The following is a 16,640-nucleotide window of genomic DNA, read 5'->3' as shown; positions in this document are numbered from 1 at the left end:
AGATTGTAATCAAAATTGTACGAGAATGAAAATATTAGTACGTCATATTACATTAATCATTATAACATACATCTTGTCTTATTTTATTCCAAACAAATAATATGCTAATTGAGTAAGTAATTTATTCTGTTTATAAAGTCAAATCAACAACACTGGTATAAAGATGGTATACTTCACTTAGAAAGCTGGTGCACTTAATAAATGTATACTATATACATATTGCAATATTCCAACTCGTGAACATATTTTCAAATTATAACGCTTCGTTTTCTTTATGTTATTATAATAATATATTACTAACAACCGATCGTATATTAAGATGTTTAATGTTATACATATTTTTACGTTTGAACAAACTGAACATTTAAAATAAACTATTTAAACATTCAAAATTAAAGCAAATTGTTAAACATTTAAAAAAAAGAAATGTTTTAAATAATTAAATGTATTTATTACATTGTATCTACCTTCGAATATGTCATATAGCCGTACTAATTTTGATGATATACGATATATACCAATATGGTTTATATACAAATATAAATTTGTGTATTTCCATTCGATTATTATTATTCTAGTAAACAAGTCGTAATCCAAAATGAAAAGCAATTTTGAAAAATAAAGATATCATAATAAGTATTAGATTCTTTATTCTTAAATTGTTTCTGCGCCTCATTTTAATAAAACTATATTAGACTTTACAAACATCGAGTCGTTATAATATTATAACCCACATTGTTTGTAACAATCTTAAAAGGAAAAGTCTTATTTATAAAATTTGTAATTTAATTTCCAGGAGAAAAATATGAACCAGAAGAGTTTGTCACTGAACAATATAAAACGCGAATGAAACTCACAATTAAGTCTGTTACTGTCGAAGATTACGGCACGTACAAATGTTTGTCGAGAAACGCACTCGGAGACACAGATGGCACAATAAAAATATACCGTAAGTGTATGTTTTTAAACGAAATTATTATTTAATATGATTTTTTTACGAAGCATATTAAAGTCAAATAAAACGTAACGGTAGTTTTTTTAAACTTGTTTAATTTTATACACATTCGAAAACATATAGAGACAGAGAAGTAATATAACTATTAACTAAGTAAATTAAATAACTATATAGGTTTAAAACAGAAATATTTCGTATAAAAATCATAAACGATTCATTGATTATATTTTAAAATGTAATAATATATTAAATGACTATAATATGTACAAATAAAATAATAATAGGTTTATGTAAAATATAATTTTAATAATGTTACGTAAAAATGAATTATGGTTGGTAAGAAATGCTGACATTCCATTTTATCTATAATAATTATTATAAATTATAATATTATGTATACAAATCTTCTGTTTGAGTTTTTAGTTGAATTCGACAAAAATAAATCTGGTTTAAAGCTTTAAGGGGAAAAAAATCAACGAACCGCGCGTTTGATGCGGGTTTTACTCATAGGAATGCCTATTCAGTACAAAGAGTCAAAATGCGTTTAAAAAAAGACGTTTTAATGCGTTCGGCCCAAAGTTATTAAAAACCATATTAAAAAAATAATAATAATAATATCTGGTCTTGTATTATAAAACGCGTTGGAGTAACTAGTAAACTAATTAACTAGTTGATTATGATTTAATATAAAAATTGTACGTGCATTAATAATTAATAAAAATGGAAGTTGAAACATTATGATTCAAAATAATTATAATATAACAAATCAAAAATGTTTAATTACCGATACGATTATTCAATACTTTATATTATTATTATCAGTATATTAGATTTTATTTTTACCGTTGTATTAGACATCGCGTGTGTACAATCGAATTCATTATGATTTATCATTTGTTTTAATATTGTTATATCATGATTATAGGTTTTAATCGCGTTAACGTTGTTAATCGCTCATTTGAAATTTGCATTTTATTTGACTATTCATAACAGTTATAATGCTAATATTATACTGATGGAAATTATAATGATAATAGGATTTTCGAAAATAGTACTCTATAACCTTCGATATAAAACATAATTCGTTTTTTTTTTTTTAATTTTAAATGTTATTGTTGTATTGCCAAACAGATAATCAACGTCTATATAAACCATTAATATTCAAGACCAAAATCAAATTCTAAAATCATAATTATATTTTATTAAGAAGTATAATATAATTTAATTTCATAGAATTACATCTTAGTTTATTTTACTTCATAATGGCAGCAGTATCTACAATTCCAAATATTATCTTTAACAATTAAAAATAAACTTTTTATAGGTCATATTTTAAAATAATTTCTTAGGTTTCATACAGGAATCATTTTGAATAAATGATGATCCTTTAGTGAAAAATTTAATTTTTTTTAAAACGGAAATCACACTTATTCCTTAAAAATTAATTATCAAATAATCTTTTATAAAAAATGTTAATTTATATAAATCGAAATTTAAAAGAATATTTTTGAATTTTTTTAACTTTGTTTATATCAAGAATGATGAATCAATGATAACAGGGTCAGAATATATAGGTGTTATGGTTAAAAAAATGTATATTGTCACACGAGAGTCTTTAAATGGTATAAAAATGTAAAACCTATATAAAACATTTGAATTTGAGAAAAAATATGAATGAGCAATGATCATACTTGGTGAATTACCTTGTACAATGCTTAGAGTATTATTAAAATATCATATTTTAAAATTAAGATAGTAAATATTAATAATATAACTTAATGCTGCATACAAATAGTAATAAAAACAATTTTAAATAAGCCGTTATAAATATTATAACAATTATAATGTCAAAAACTAAAACTGACTTTCAGAACAGTGGAAAAAACGACTTAAAACTTTTTGCACTAAATCTGAGTTTTATTAAAACTAAAAATATAAACCATTGAACATTAAATGAAAACTCTTAGCACATTTACTAGAATCTAACTCGGTGTTGATTGATTTTATTTAGAATGCATGGGATTCTACTCGACTCGTTTCGATTAACCCTTTTGCAGTTATAATATAGCACTTCGATGTGTAAACCAATGGCAATAAACAAGTTTACACGGTTATAGACACTATGTATAATATATGTATATGCATAACCCAGTAAAAGTGCACGAGTAACACATGCATCAGTAAATTGATTTTATTTCATAAAATAGTTTTTATTATCATTTCTATTTTCAACGAAAACGGTATTACTATAAAATTGTACAATCAGTGCCAGTTGAAAAACCCCTATTATTTTTTTATAATTTTAAATTAGCAGATATTCTTAATAATGTTTTTAACTAAAAATGTTTTTTTTTTCATAAAATATAGAAGTGGCTAATAACGGCGCACACAGCACTACGCGACCCAAGCACAGATGTAAGTAACAACTTTTTATTTACTATACTACAAATACTATTATAGTCATACTATACTATAATACGAGTGCAGCAGTTACTCGATATTGATGTGAAATACGTGTATTCATGGTTTTACTTAAAGCGTTACTGATACAACAATAACGATTACAAGTAAAATATTTTTTTTAATGCACATCTCGACAAAAAATACCGTTTATATTATGTTTTTGAGGATCAAAACAATAAAACATAAAATACCCATTAATATTTCTTCATGAACATTGAAAAAAATACAAACCACGAGTATAAGATATTAGTCACAGACTCTCTAAATATATAGGATAATTTACAAAGCATTCTAACCTCACTTTTATCATTTAATAATTAATTTATTAAAAATGATAGCATTTGTAATTTGAATAAATTCACAAATAAAGGAAAAATTGTCAATAAGCATGCTTACTTGATAAACACCTCGATTACTCGTACATAACTATGTCTTAAGAAGATTAATGGATACCAACTAAATTATTGTTTTATGTAAAACATAATATATTAACATGTTATTATAATTTTTTATTGAAACGACGCATATTGTATTTGTTAATTGATATAAATGGATTAAATAATTGGATACTGTATCACGATATTTCAAATATTACCAATATGGGATGAATCAGCGTGCAATCAAAAATAAAATAAACTTAATTGATGAGTATATATTTTATTATATTACATGCATGTAATATAGATAATATTCGTTATAAATAAAAAGTAAACAAACCCTTTGGTTTGGATGAACCCTTGGACCATGACTAAGACAATGGAGGAGAATTCAAGAGTCTTGAATTGTTACATTTCACGTTTTATTTTTACAATTACATTCGCCGTGTATAGAAGCACTCTAAGACGTACGAGCATAACATATATTATGTAGTCACACTTGTTTTTATATAATTATTGTTGTTGAAACATTATAGTACGAAAAATACGTCATAACGATGCTTCTGTCGCACAAAACGACTAGGATGACTATGAGGTGGGGGAACAATGGTAAGAAGTTATAAAAATATAATATTATGTCCATATTTGTTGTTTGATAATAAACGCTCTTAAAATATGTAAAATGTATTGCCAAAAATTTGGAAAATTCATCTTTTTTTACATAAAAATAGTCATAAAATACCCCTAACTTTTATTTATATCAATTGGTATGAATAAATTATACATACACATTTTTTTTATAGTACTTTCGTACTTTTTATATATTTTACCCTATTAATTATAATATTATTATACACTACTTGGTCAAATAAAATATTAGTACCTACTAATTATTACAATTTTTCGTACCTACCATAATTGTTTAACCAAATTAACTTCATTTACGTAATTAATTTAATCGAATTTCTTTTTCATAAAAACGTCTACACGCAGTGCTATTTTCCATTTAAAGTTCGAAAAAATTATATACAATGATTTATAATATTATACAATGTAAACACGCGAATTTATCGGCCTTGTACACTAATTTTTATATAATATTTTACATAGAATATAAAATCGTTCGTTCGTTAATAATTGAATATAATACAATACAAACAACGAAAACAAATTTAAAATTAAATCAACTATTCAACTATCATCTTATCATAATTAATTAGGTAAATTAATGTTGTAATTAATAAGTTACTGACGTCCAGTCCCAGTATAAACAATTATTAAAAGCACTTTGTATTTAATGAGTATCACTATAAAAAAAAACAATAAAATTGCACGATAGCAACAATAAAATATTATAAAAATATAATAATATATTTTATGATAATAAGTTATTTTTTGTTTCTAAAAAAAATCCATCTACTGTTGATCTATACAATATTGTTACGTGGTATTGTAGTGAAAAAAATATAAATAATTTTACATGAGTTACCACACTGAAAAGTGAAAAGACGTAATTTTTTTGTGAAAAGATTAATTTTTTTAATTTGCCTTTGACACAAATATGATATACTTATTCGTACGATCGTCAAAAAATACTCGACATGCTTGAAAAACAAATATAAACACGTGTATGATTTTGAAACGCGTTTTTGTTACCTATTTTAATTTTAATTTTACAATATTACGAACGCGGTCCCCTTTCCGAATCCATAACCACACCTCAGAAACATCGACTTCTCGCTGGATTTCCTCCTTGGTTTTCACTATCATCCGTGATTGTCCCCGTAGTCGTCATCATCGCGTTTCGTCGTTTTATATAAATATATATCATCTTGGATCCTATCGAATCACCGCAACGCAGTTGTAAATTATTTATACAAGATCAACGAATAAATATAATATATATACGTATATACCTACGATATATACCTACGATATATCTACCTATACAAGAGAAAGAGATGAAGGTAACGGCAAAGGAGCAGATATTGATGGTCTCTATTGTTTTGGCCGCACACGTCCAAAATAAAGCGATTTAGTCTAGAATATGACTAGTGTACGGTTTCGACGGTGCGGAGAGGGTGCGGTGGCAGTTGAATAAAACATTTCAGCGGTCTCGATCGTTTCCAACATGATCTAATGGGGGTTTTCGAACACGTTCCGTATATATATAGGCACGTGATAGTAGAGGTAGAGTATACAGAATGATTCACCAAACACGATCACCCCCTTTTTTCTTCAATAATGCAGTTATTCAAGAACTGATTTTTGGAATTTTTAAATATACCTAAGGATCATACTTTTAAATTCTCGAGATTTTTCGTAATACTTAAGGAGTATATTATGTGAAGTACAAACTTCTGTTTTTCAAATGAAATGTGTTCTTTCATTTTCTACAGCAAATTGTTTGGTGGATATATATTTTTTATTTTTTAAATTTCGATGTGTTTAAATCAAAATTCGAATGAGTGTGTTATGAGTTATTTAACTCTGTGTACTAAGGATAATAGATATGATGTGATATGTTCGAAAACATTTAGGCTATGGTGATTTGAAAGTTTTAGAAATTTATATTAATCTATCAATATTTATTATTTTTAAAAATGGTCCATGTTCAATAAATACTACTTCCGATTATTTTTTTTATATTTTCGTAACACGAATTAAAAATTCAACGTACCTAACTACTTACAATTTTAAAATTTTAAATATTATCCTAAGTATAAACATTCTGATAACTAGGAAACTATTCTAGGTAAATTTATAAATTTATATAGGTACATACAAATTTTCAAAAAAATTATCGAATTATTGAGAGTAAAAAAGGGATTCTCATTAAAAAAAAAAATAATGTTCACATTTTAAATATTACAAATTATCTCAAGAATTTAAAAAAAATCAAAATTTGAATAAATGTATCATTAAATAAAAAGTGAGGTTGATCATACTCGGTAAATCACTCTGTAAATCTGTGTTGAAAGTACATGCTCGCATGTGTGTGGATGTGTTAAATCGTAACGTCAAAATTATCGAAGGACTCACCCAATTACATGTCTCATTTGTTACTTAGTTGTGAGAAAAACACGTTTTTAATTTTCACTTAATTCTCACGGATCGCTAAACTACTAGGTTAATGAAAAGTCTAAAATGTGTTTAATGTACCACAACTCTGTCCATTATTTGAATTTTTTTTAATATTAATAAATACCGTTTTTTAGCTTTTACTTCTGCACCTAATAGTTAGTTGCTTTTTACTCGGTGATAATACATACAAACCACGACTTACACGTATCTTTTGGAATGATTTTGCTTTGTTATTGAGTCATAATAATGACTGTATTTGTATATAACCCCATAAACACTATTTCTACATGATAAAAAAAAATGTTACCTATTTTATTTAAAACTTCCATGCTATTAGCTAAGAGTCAAAATATTTATAAATTTTATTTTATTATTTTTTGTGGATAAAAGATAAAACTAATAACTTTAATTAACTAAATTAAATACCAACCACTATAGATTACTTCTATTTATTAATTATTTAATTATCTCTGAAAAATGCACTAGTTTTCTACTTTATTTTTATATACTTTGTTGGTCCTATTTTATAATATTTTATTTTTAATTAAAATTACATTTTTATTTTCAGATATAATGAACCTAATGTAGGATATATATATACATTTTTTATTTTATCATTATTCCGTATACGAAAATGCATTATTTAATATGTATAACTTACACAGAATACATTATTATATTTATTGGTTAAGTTATCTAGCTTGTGTAAGTGTATACTCAATACTATATTTAGATTATAGGTACATTAAACTATTGCTTCTTGAATATGATAATCTGCTATGTAAGCGAAATTGGTCATGACTCACGAAGCTTCACAGTAATCTTATTCCCTGTATGCCATTCCATACGTACCCAAAACGTAACCCAAATCTTAATATTTAAACAGCCTTGTTGAGCGAATGGTTAATTAAATTCTAAATGTTTAACCATTATTATATAGGTACTGAATATTTTAGTGTAAAAAATAGACTAAAAAACGACATTAGCTTATTAAATTAATATATTATTAAAAGGAAAAAAAAATCAATGTTAGAACATATACGATAATATAATTTATTAATATTATTGCGTTGACACATTTTCAATAACCGATCATATTTTAGATACTCAAATTTAAGAAAAAATGTTTTAGAAGTATGTATAATTTTTTTTAAAAACTGCATAAGATATTTTATAGAATTGAACATAATAATAGTCATACCTACAATTTAGCGGCAATTATAATTTACAATTTACAATTTATAATAATAATTAAACAATAAAGTTTTAAAAAACTTAACAATTTAAACGATGTATATTCCAAAACGTAACTTTCAAAATCCTAAAACTTATCTAATATTTATTTTAATCTTATATAACGTGAATATTACGGTAAATAATTAAAATTGTATAGGTATTATAATATATATATATATGATTATTGTTATTATATTTATTTTATATTTCATTAATTTGTAAAAATGACAATTATATTTGTTTTACTTAATATTTTATTATACAATACTTTTCTGACAATTGATGGTAAAATACAAAGTAAAAATTAAAATGTATTTCAAACGTTCTTATTTATTTTTTTATTTAAACTTAATATTCGTTTCTATGAAAATACGTTGATGTTCTTAATTGGGTGTATTTATAAAGTTTATAAACGATTTATAAACATTGTATTTGTACAAAATGAAATATAAAGGTATTTAATTAATTAAAACCTAATTACTGTAAACAAAACTTAATTTTTTTAAGAACTTAAAAACCTACACAGTTATATACTCAGGCGTTACTTATAGTATTTATTGAAGCAACTCTATAGCATATTATTGCACACCAATTGATGTATTATTAAATTCTTTATATAATAAATCAATGACACAATTATAAGAATTTAATCGTGTAATATTTTTCTTCAGATATACTTTTATACACTTAGAACTATGAAAAATGAATATTAAATAATAGATATTAGATATATCGTATATATAATATAAATAATCTCAAAGATTTGTGCACAATTATTTTAGCAACGATTAACTTCATTCTTTTCAAATATATAAATTATAAATATATAATATTTAATGTACTATTCTATCGTAAAATAAATAAACAATTTTATTTTTAAATTTAAAAATATTGGTTATTTATTTTAAATTAATTTTGTTTTCAATTTGATACTAAATGTTTATTTACACAACTCGAATCACTCCATATATTATACTATATTTTCTAATATAACTTACCATTAATGTAATGTAAAACTAAAATTAAATAAAAAATAAATAAGGAAGTTCACAATTAAACTATGAAAGTAAATATTAGATAAATAAATATTAATTTGTTAGAGCTCATTTCCATTAAATGATTTGTTTACCTAAAAAAAAAAAAAAAAATTATAGAATAGAAAATAATTTTTTTTTTTATTTAAATTCTTATTAAATAGGTACTTGAGCACTGCTATTTATTTTAAATGATTTATCTCAATATAATATTAAACAAATACATTTATTAATCATTGGATATTCTTTGAAAATCACAGAAATTAATTTAAATTTATGATAATTAATATATTATAAATATTATAATAAATAATATTTTAATTTAATTTATTTCACCGCCCGATTTGGGTTGTAAGTTAATTTATTACTAATTTTACTATTCAAAAGATATAGTTTGTTATACAAAATCTATTCGTTATAAAAAAAAAAATGTTTTAATATAAATGTTTTTGAATGTATCGGAAATTATAATATAAATAATAAAAATAAGAACTTTATTATACATTAAACGCAAAATAAATTTAAATCAAATTCATATTTATTTTATGTAAGTTTATGTAAATTTTTTGTAAAATATAAAACTTTTTCATGATCGATTTGAAATACTTTTAATCTCTAATTATTCCAATGAAAATCTAAATATCTAAATCTAAATGTTTATTTATGAACAATAAACACATTCTATCGAATAAATTATTATTTTTTAATCATCAAGTTTATATTTTTACTACGCTTAACATTGAAAATATATATATTTATATAGACTTCTATAAATTGAAATATAAATAAATTCAAATCCTACTAACATACATAGGCAACCTATAAATTTGTATCGAATAATTACTTAAATCGTAAATTAAAACGTATAGTTAAAAATTTTGATAAAACTATAATAGATGAAAATTCAAAATTTTAAATAATAATTATATGTAACTACATATATAATTTTCCTATAAAATAAACATATTAATTTACACGGAATACTATATTATTACATACTATTATCATGTCATATTGCAATTTATGTTTAGGTCGTTACTAATAGTTGGTTGTATTATTAATTATTTATTAAAATATATAAGTAGGTTAGAATTGATCATTATGGTATATTTACACATAAATGATGCTTAAATACTTATACTTTCCAGAATCCATACTTTAATTATTTTATTATATTGAAATAAACATAATTATTTCGATAAATTATCAAATAGTTAGTTAACATTTAAAGTAGTGAACAGTTTTCGATTTCATTGCATAAATTATGAAAATTATTAAATGTATAAAAGATATCAACATTTTGCTTCAGGCATACCGCATAAGCTTAAGGAAATAAAAAAAACTGTTGGCCAAATTAAGTGCATCATTAAAATATACAACAACCAGTACAATAAAATAATAAATTAACTACTAACCAATACAACCAAAAAGTTTAGGCTTGAAATCAATTGAAAAATAAAAACAAACGCATTTGACTTAAAAAGAATATTAAAATTATTTTATTTTTTAGTAGGTAGTATGTATACTTACCAATAGTTACTTTATTTCTGGTTTTCAAGTTTTTAAATAATTGTGTAAAATAAATATAACGTATAAGTTCCACAGTCAATATTCGTAAACGAATATCTTTTCTTTTTTTTGTCAATCATAAGAATTTAAATTACCCGAGAAAAAAATCCAGAATTTAAAAATGACGTTACAGTGATATTAATTTTATTTGTAAAACCTTAATATATTTCTTAATATATTTATAGTACACACATTTGTAAAATTCATATCTATATTCTCTCTCTATATATATTATATAATTAAGATGGTATAAGAAGAAAAAATATATTATTCAAGTGTATTCATTTAAAAATACAATATTTACTCAATGACATTATTATGTATTTTCTTATAAAATAAATGTAAAATAATAAATAATAAATACAATTATATATAAATTGTAATATTATTTTTTTCTCCTATCGTCAGTTTTGTATTAAATTTAATAAACATATAAATAAATGCATGTACAAATACCTTTATAATAATATAAAACATAACAATCATTTTATTTTATTCATGATGATATCCATTATTAGAGTTTAATAAATCATTTTAATATATTAGATTGGTGTATTTTGTACTTCATATAATGTATTGTAATATAAACGAGGAAGAGTTATTATGCGTCTTGTTTTTTTAATAGCAGAACTTGTTTTGTATACGTATAGTGTATCAGAGATACCAAATACAACATAATCATCTGTTATAGGTACGCCTAATATAATAATTTATTGTTTGATAATATTTCGTTAACAAATGCGTATTTGAACGGGTATAGCATTGAGTTTATAACCTCGCTTAATTTAAACTTTAATGGCTTTTACAGCATAATAAGTATGTCAACGTTACAATTACTAGCTGGTAAATAATATACAACAAATTAACGTTGATTTCCCCACAAGGAGCCGAGTTTCCAGTAAGAGTTATCAAGTTGCATCCCTAAAACTTTTTACAGTTATTAATAATTGTTTATAGGTATTCTAACGCGTCAAAGAATTTGACTGAATTTGTTAGACAAATATATTTTTATATAATATGTTTGCTTAAATATATAAACACAATATTATATAAATAAATATAAATATAATGCGCACTAAGTTGTCTCATAACCGTTAAATGTTGTACTTCTACTTCTTTTTTTCATCTAAACATTTTGTACAATTTTTTACACAACCATTGGTGTTATTACCATCACACACGGTATTGTTTTTTTTATACTATCAAAAATAAATAAACAATCCTTGAGTGTACTTTAGCTTTACAGTCATACAACGCTGTTCAACAAATTATCAGCTATCTCGAAATACTCTTTTACAATTTTACAAACTGTGTGCCTGCTATAAATTTATAATTAACTAAATATTACATTTATATGATTCCATTCGATATAACGATATGATTCACTGATTTTTCAGTGTTACAGACAACAGGAAAACATTACAGGTCATCTTAATGTATGTAATACACTGCACAATATTAACTTGCTGATTTATATAAATATTTTTCTCGGTTGATTGTTGCAGGCAACAGTTATGCTAAGTAAGCACAAAGTAGTTATATAATAGTACAGCGAATAACATATTATTCCTTTTAATATTTGGTGGTTATTGAAACTTAGAGCATGGTCAAATTGTTAGAAATTAAATTGTATGTTTTGATTAGATATTTTGAATTATCGATCTCCAGATCTTTTAATATGAGTTAAACATAATTTATGTTCTTATTAATAACAAAAATAATATTTTAAATCATAAAGAAATATTGCTTTTATCACAGATTATATTTTCAATAAAAATAAAGATCCTTAAAAGATAAATAACTTTAAAATATTATATTAAATAAATAAACAAAAATAGTAATGTAATGTAATAATATAATTATATATTTATCAAACCACGCAATTTCTTGAACAATTTTGATGTTTGAAAGCGCACAATATTATTTTATAGTTTATGAAGTGCACAAGAGTCCTTTGCTCGTAACTTATATTTTCGATACTTCATTGAAGACAATTCTTCGTCAAACGGTTCGTGTAATAACTATAATTTCACAGTTCAACGAATTGACGTCATAATACGTATAAATTGCATTGAAATATTATACTCATCTCTTTTTACATCCATACACGTGTACCAGCTTATTACATGCGTAACTAAATAATTCACATATTTATATAATATGTATACCTATATAAAAAAAAAATAATAAAAATATAATAATATTTTGTAGGTACATTTCTTATTTTTGTATTGATACATTTTCCTTATCAAACTAAATTTACAATATTTAGTGTTTGTACATCCATTTATTGTACAATGGTTATGAAGTTAAATAACTAGATTTTTAAATTTAATAAATTACAACTAAACAAAGATTTTTATAAATTTTTACAATATTATACTCTATTTATTTTTTATTTTTACGATAATAAATAATGTAGAATAAACATGCATGAGCTTATTTAAAATGCCGTAGAATGACCACGTTGGAGAATACGTTTATTGTGACAGTCATTCAGTTCAATATTCTACTTATATGTTGCATACATAGAAAAATTATTTTTTGCATTTTGTATGTAGTAAATACGATATTCATACAAAATCCCATTCTTCTTATGCATCATTACTACGTTGTTTAAATCTGAATCTCTTGAACAGAAAATAAGATACCTGTGTTCTAACGTTTTGTTCTTTCCTTGTTTCGAATAAAGTCATTCGGTCTACTGATATATTATTATAGTTTGACTAATAAAATAATTATTCTACCAATCCACCAATTTTACGGATAATGCGTTACTTATTTGACGAGTGTCCTTTAATTTTCGCTAATCACAATTGAATATCTTCAATAATTATTTAATTATTATTATTACTTTATTAATTTTAAGTTTATCACTTTTTCTTACTAAAAAAATTGTATTATTATTATTATTATTTTTATCGTTAACATCGCTTTAATTTGTTGTCATTATTTTAAACATTGTTATTGGATCTTAGCACACATATTATCAAATAAATAAATACATGTAGGTACTGCGTGGGTTATTCGTCACCTGTATGGCAGTATTATTATATACGTATATCATCGTTATGCACAATGTGTACACAAGTCACCCGTTCCAACCCATTCCGGTTCGGCCACGACGTCCGTTAAGTGTATAATAATATTTTCCATGTACCTGTATTTACGTAGATTAAAGTGGCAAATGGGGTAGTGGTGCGTATGTTTTCGCCCTTGTCGCGTGCAAATCAAACTGTGTCCATAGATCGGGATCCGATAGATGTATATAAAAATATACAATATAATGTACCTATATATGCGAAATTCTGCAGTGGCGTCCGTCGTCGATGGACGGCAGCGGGGTGGTCTCGGTGGTGGGGAGCGGGTAGAGGGGCGTGAATGGTGTCGGTCGGTAGGAAAACGATAAATAATAAGAACGCAAATACGGTCGGCGACATACGTCTGACCTAAAATGATACGGTACGCGCGTATAATATGTACCGAATTGAACGGAGCCAAACTATTATTATTGTCGACCATGGCCGGAAGTGTACAGGGGCTGTCGTTATAGCAAAGGGGTGCAGAGTGGTTAAAAGACACACATATACACACACACACATACACAGGTCACACAGGAAATCATAATTTATTGCTTTTCTTTCCATAAGTTTTTTATTATTATTATTATTATTATCATTTTTTTTTTTCATGTCCCTCGTTTGCTACCACCAATCCTCCTCACACACACACACACACACATATTTTGGAATAATAAAATAAATGGAAAATATCATATTAGTATACATATACACAATATATTACATTATACACTTATAATATGTGTACAATCGTCAATGGCACGTGATGTTTGTACGCGCGTGTACCAGTGCCGTTGTGGTCGTCATTGCGTCCCTCCTCATAATATAATGCGTATATAGCGGCGCGATTTGTCGTCGTGTTGATTGATTGACGACGCCGTTTGTTTGTTATTTGTATATTTCGCATTGCGTCGATTGCTATTAATGTTGCTGCTTTTATTATTATAGTTGAAAAAGTCGGTTTTTTTTTAAATCCATTGTTGATCTGTTTTTTTTTTATATTTTATTATCATATAATATTATTATGTACACGCGTACCTATATAATAATACATTATGACATATGTGTTTGTTGGCACGAGCGTGTGTGTGTGTGTTGATCTAATAATTGAAAAATTACCCTTTGCGGTGGCGCAACGTTTATGTCGGAGCGGTGAACAAAAACAACATCGTGGCATTATAAAAATGATTGTTTTGAGTTTTTACATGAAAACTGTTTATTATAATACATGAATTAATATTATTCCTACGATAAAAAGATACAAATTCTCACATTATATACGTATTTAAGCCCAATAAATGTTAACCAATTTTTTTCATACATTTACAATAGTATTTTGCAAATGTCTGTATCGATGTGATGCACATTAACGGGATGAACAGAGCAAAATTTCGCGAGTGCATAATATCCATACATATTATAAACATATTATGTATATTTTAATGTTAATATACATAATATAATAATATGTTATTTATACTTCAACACTAGATGTGAAATTCGATTTTATCATCGTTAGTTTCCCTGTAATATGATAACGTTTATGAAAAAATAAAATAAAGTACAAGATCGGTTCATCTTGATGTTATGTGGTATTTATTGGCATATTACATGATAACGCACACCATGACCTTGAAATCACAGATAGGTGCATTATAAATTATAATAAATAATACGTAGGTATTATACCGAGTGATCTATTAATTAATTTAAGACACTCATTATTTCATAAACTACTAACGTTTTTAAAAATATTTTTTGAAATAAATTTAAGTTGTTAAAATACAAAATGTATTTTATGACCATTTTTCCTCGTTATTATATTTTAATTGTTTTAATTCCACGTACATTTTTAATTTCTTATATCAAAGTACGACATTTTTTGGAAATTGCGATATATAAAAATCAAATTTTAGACGAGTATTTTAATATATTTAGATATTTAAAAATTTAATGAACTGAATGAAGTGAATAAGTGATATAGTAAATTTAGTACACGGTATCCTGAATAATGTTGATAAATTATTACACTGCTCATTTGACTTCAAATACTTAACTAATAATCTATTTGTCCAAAATGTTATTTTAATTAATCGAAATAGACCAAATTATATTTTACATCAAAATATTAAATTAAAAATTAATATTTTCATTAAAAAATATCAATGATGAAAAATTAGTAAAAAATATTTTTTTAAAACGTTAGTACCTATATTTGTGGAAATAATAAGTGTTTTTTCATTAAACGGATCACTTTGTATACCATATAAAGCATCCTTGATTGGCATAATTCGTAATTCATTATAAAGTCGTAAACATAATTTGCAGGCCCAACTAAAACTAAACCTATGTTAGTTCTTAAAATAATGTGTATTATTCACCAAAGTAATAATTTTGAAATTATAACACATAATTTTATTTAAATACATATAATTTATACAGTATACACTCAAGACTCAACTGACTTAGGCAGGTACTTATATGTATACTCAATTCATAATTTTTTTTTCTATTTTGAAATTTTACAGGAAGCATTTTTTGTAAATAATTTTTATCAATACTAGATTTGAGTAAAAATTCCTTTTTCTGCCTTATTTTTTTAATTTTTTTTTTTATGGTGATTTTGAAAAACGCTTGGAATTTTTAATTTTGACCTCTTTAAAATACAAATTAAATATAATTCTGTATCGACTGTATCCAAAACTATTCTCAAAAATATTAATTGAAGCATTATTTCGACTAATATTGTGTATACTGTAACTGTATACATAATATATAATATGCAAAGTAAAAAATTGTAAAATAAATACATCCATTAGTCCACTCAGAATCTAAAAATTTA

At 24.4% G+C, this 16,640-nt stretch overlaps 1 protein-coding gene across 1 annotated transcript in view; it reads left to right on the top strand.

Moving 5' to 3' along the window:
• The window catches only part of LOC132930121 (neurotrimin-like), a 171,030-nt gene that overhangs the window by 142,453 nt on the left and 11,937 nt on the right, over nt 1-16,640 (top strand). Inside the window, exons 7-8 of the mRNA XM_060995802.1 lie at nt 797-949; nt 3,323-3,370. Coding sequence (XP_060851785.1) covers nt 797-949; nt 3,323-3,370 — 201 coding nt within the window. The remainder of the gene's footprint in view (nt 1-796; nt 950-3,322; nt 3,371-16,640) is intronic.

This window comes from Rhopalosiphum padi, chromosome 4 (genome assembly GCF_020882245.1).
Source record: "Rhopalosiphum padi isolate XX-2018 chromosome 4, ASM2088224v1, whole genome shotgun sequence".
Classification (NCBI taxonomy): domain Eukaryota; kingdom Metazoa; phylum Arthropoda; class Insecta; order Hemiptera; family Aphididae; genus Rhopalosiphum; species Rhopalosiphum padi.
The sequence above is the reverse complement of the archived record's forward strand: the minus strand, read 5'-3'. Positions and strand labels throughout refer to the sequence as shown.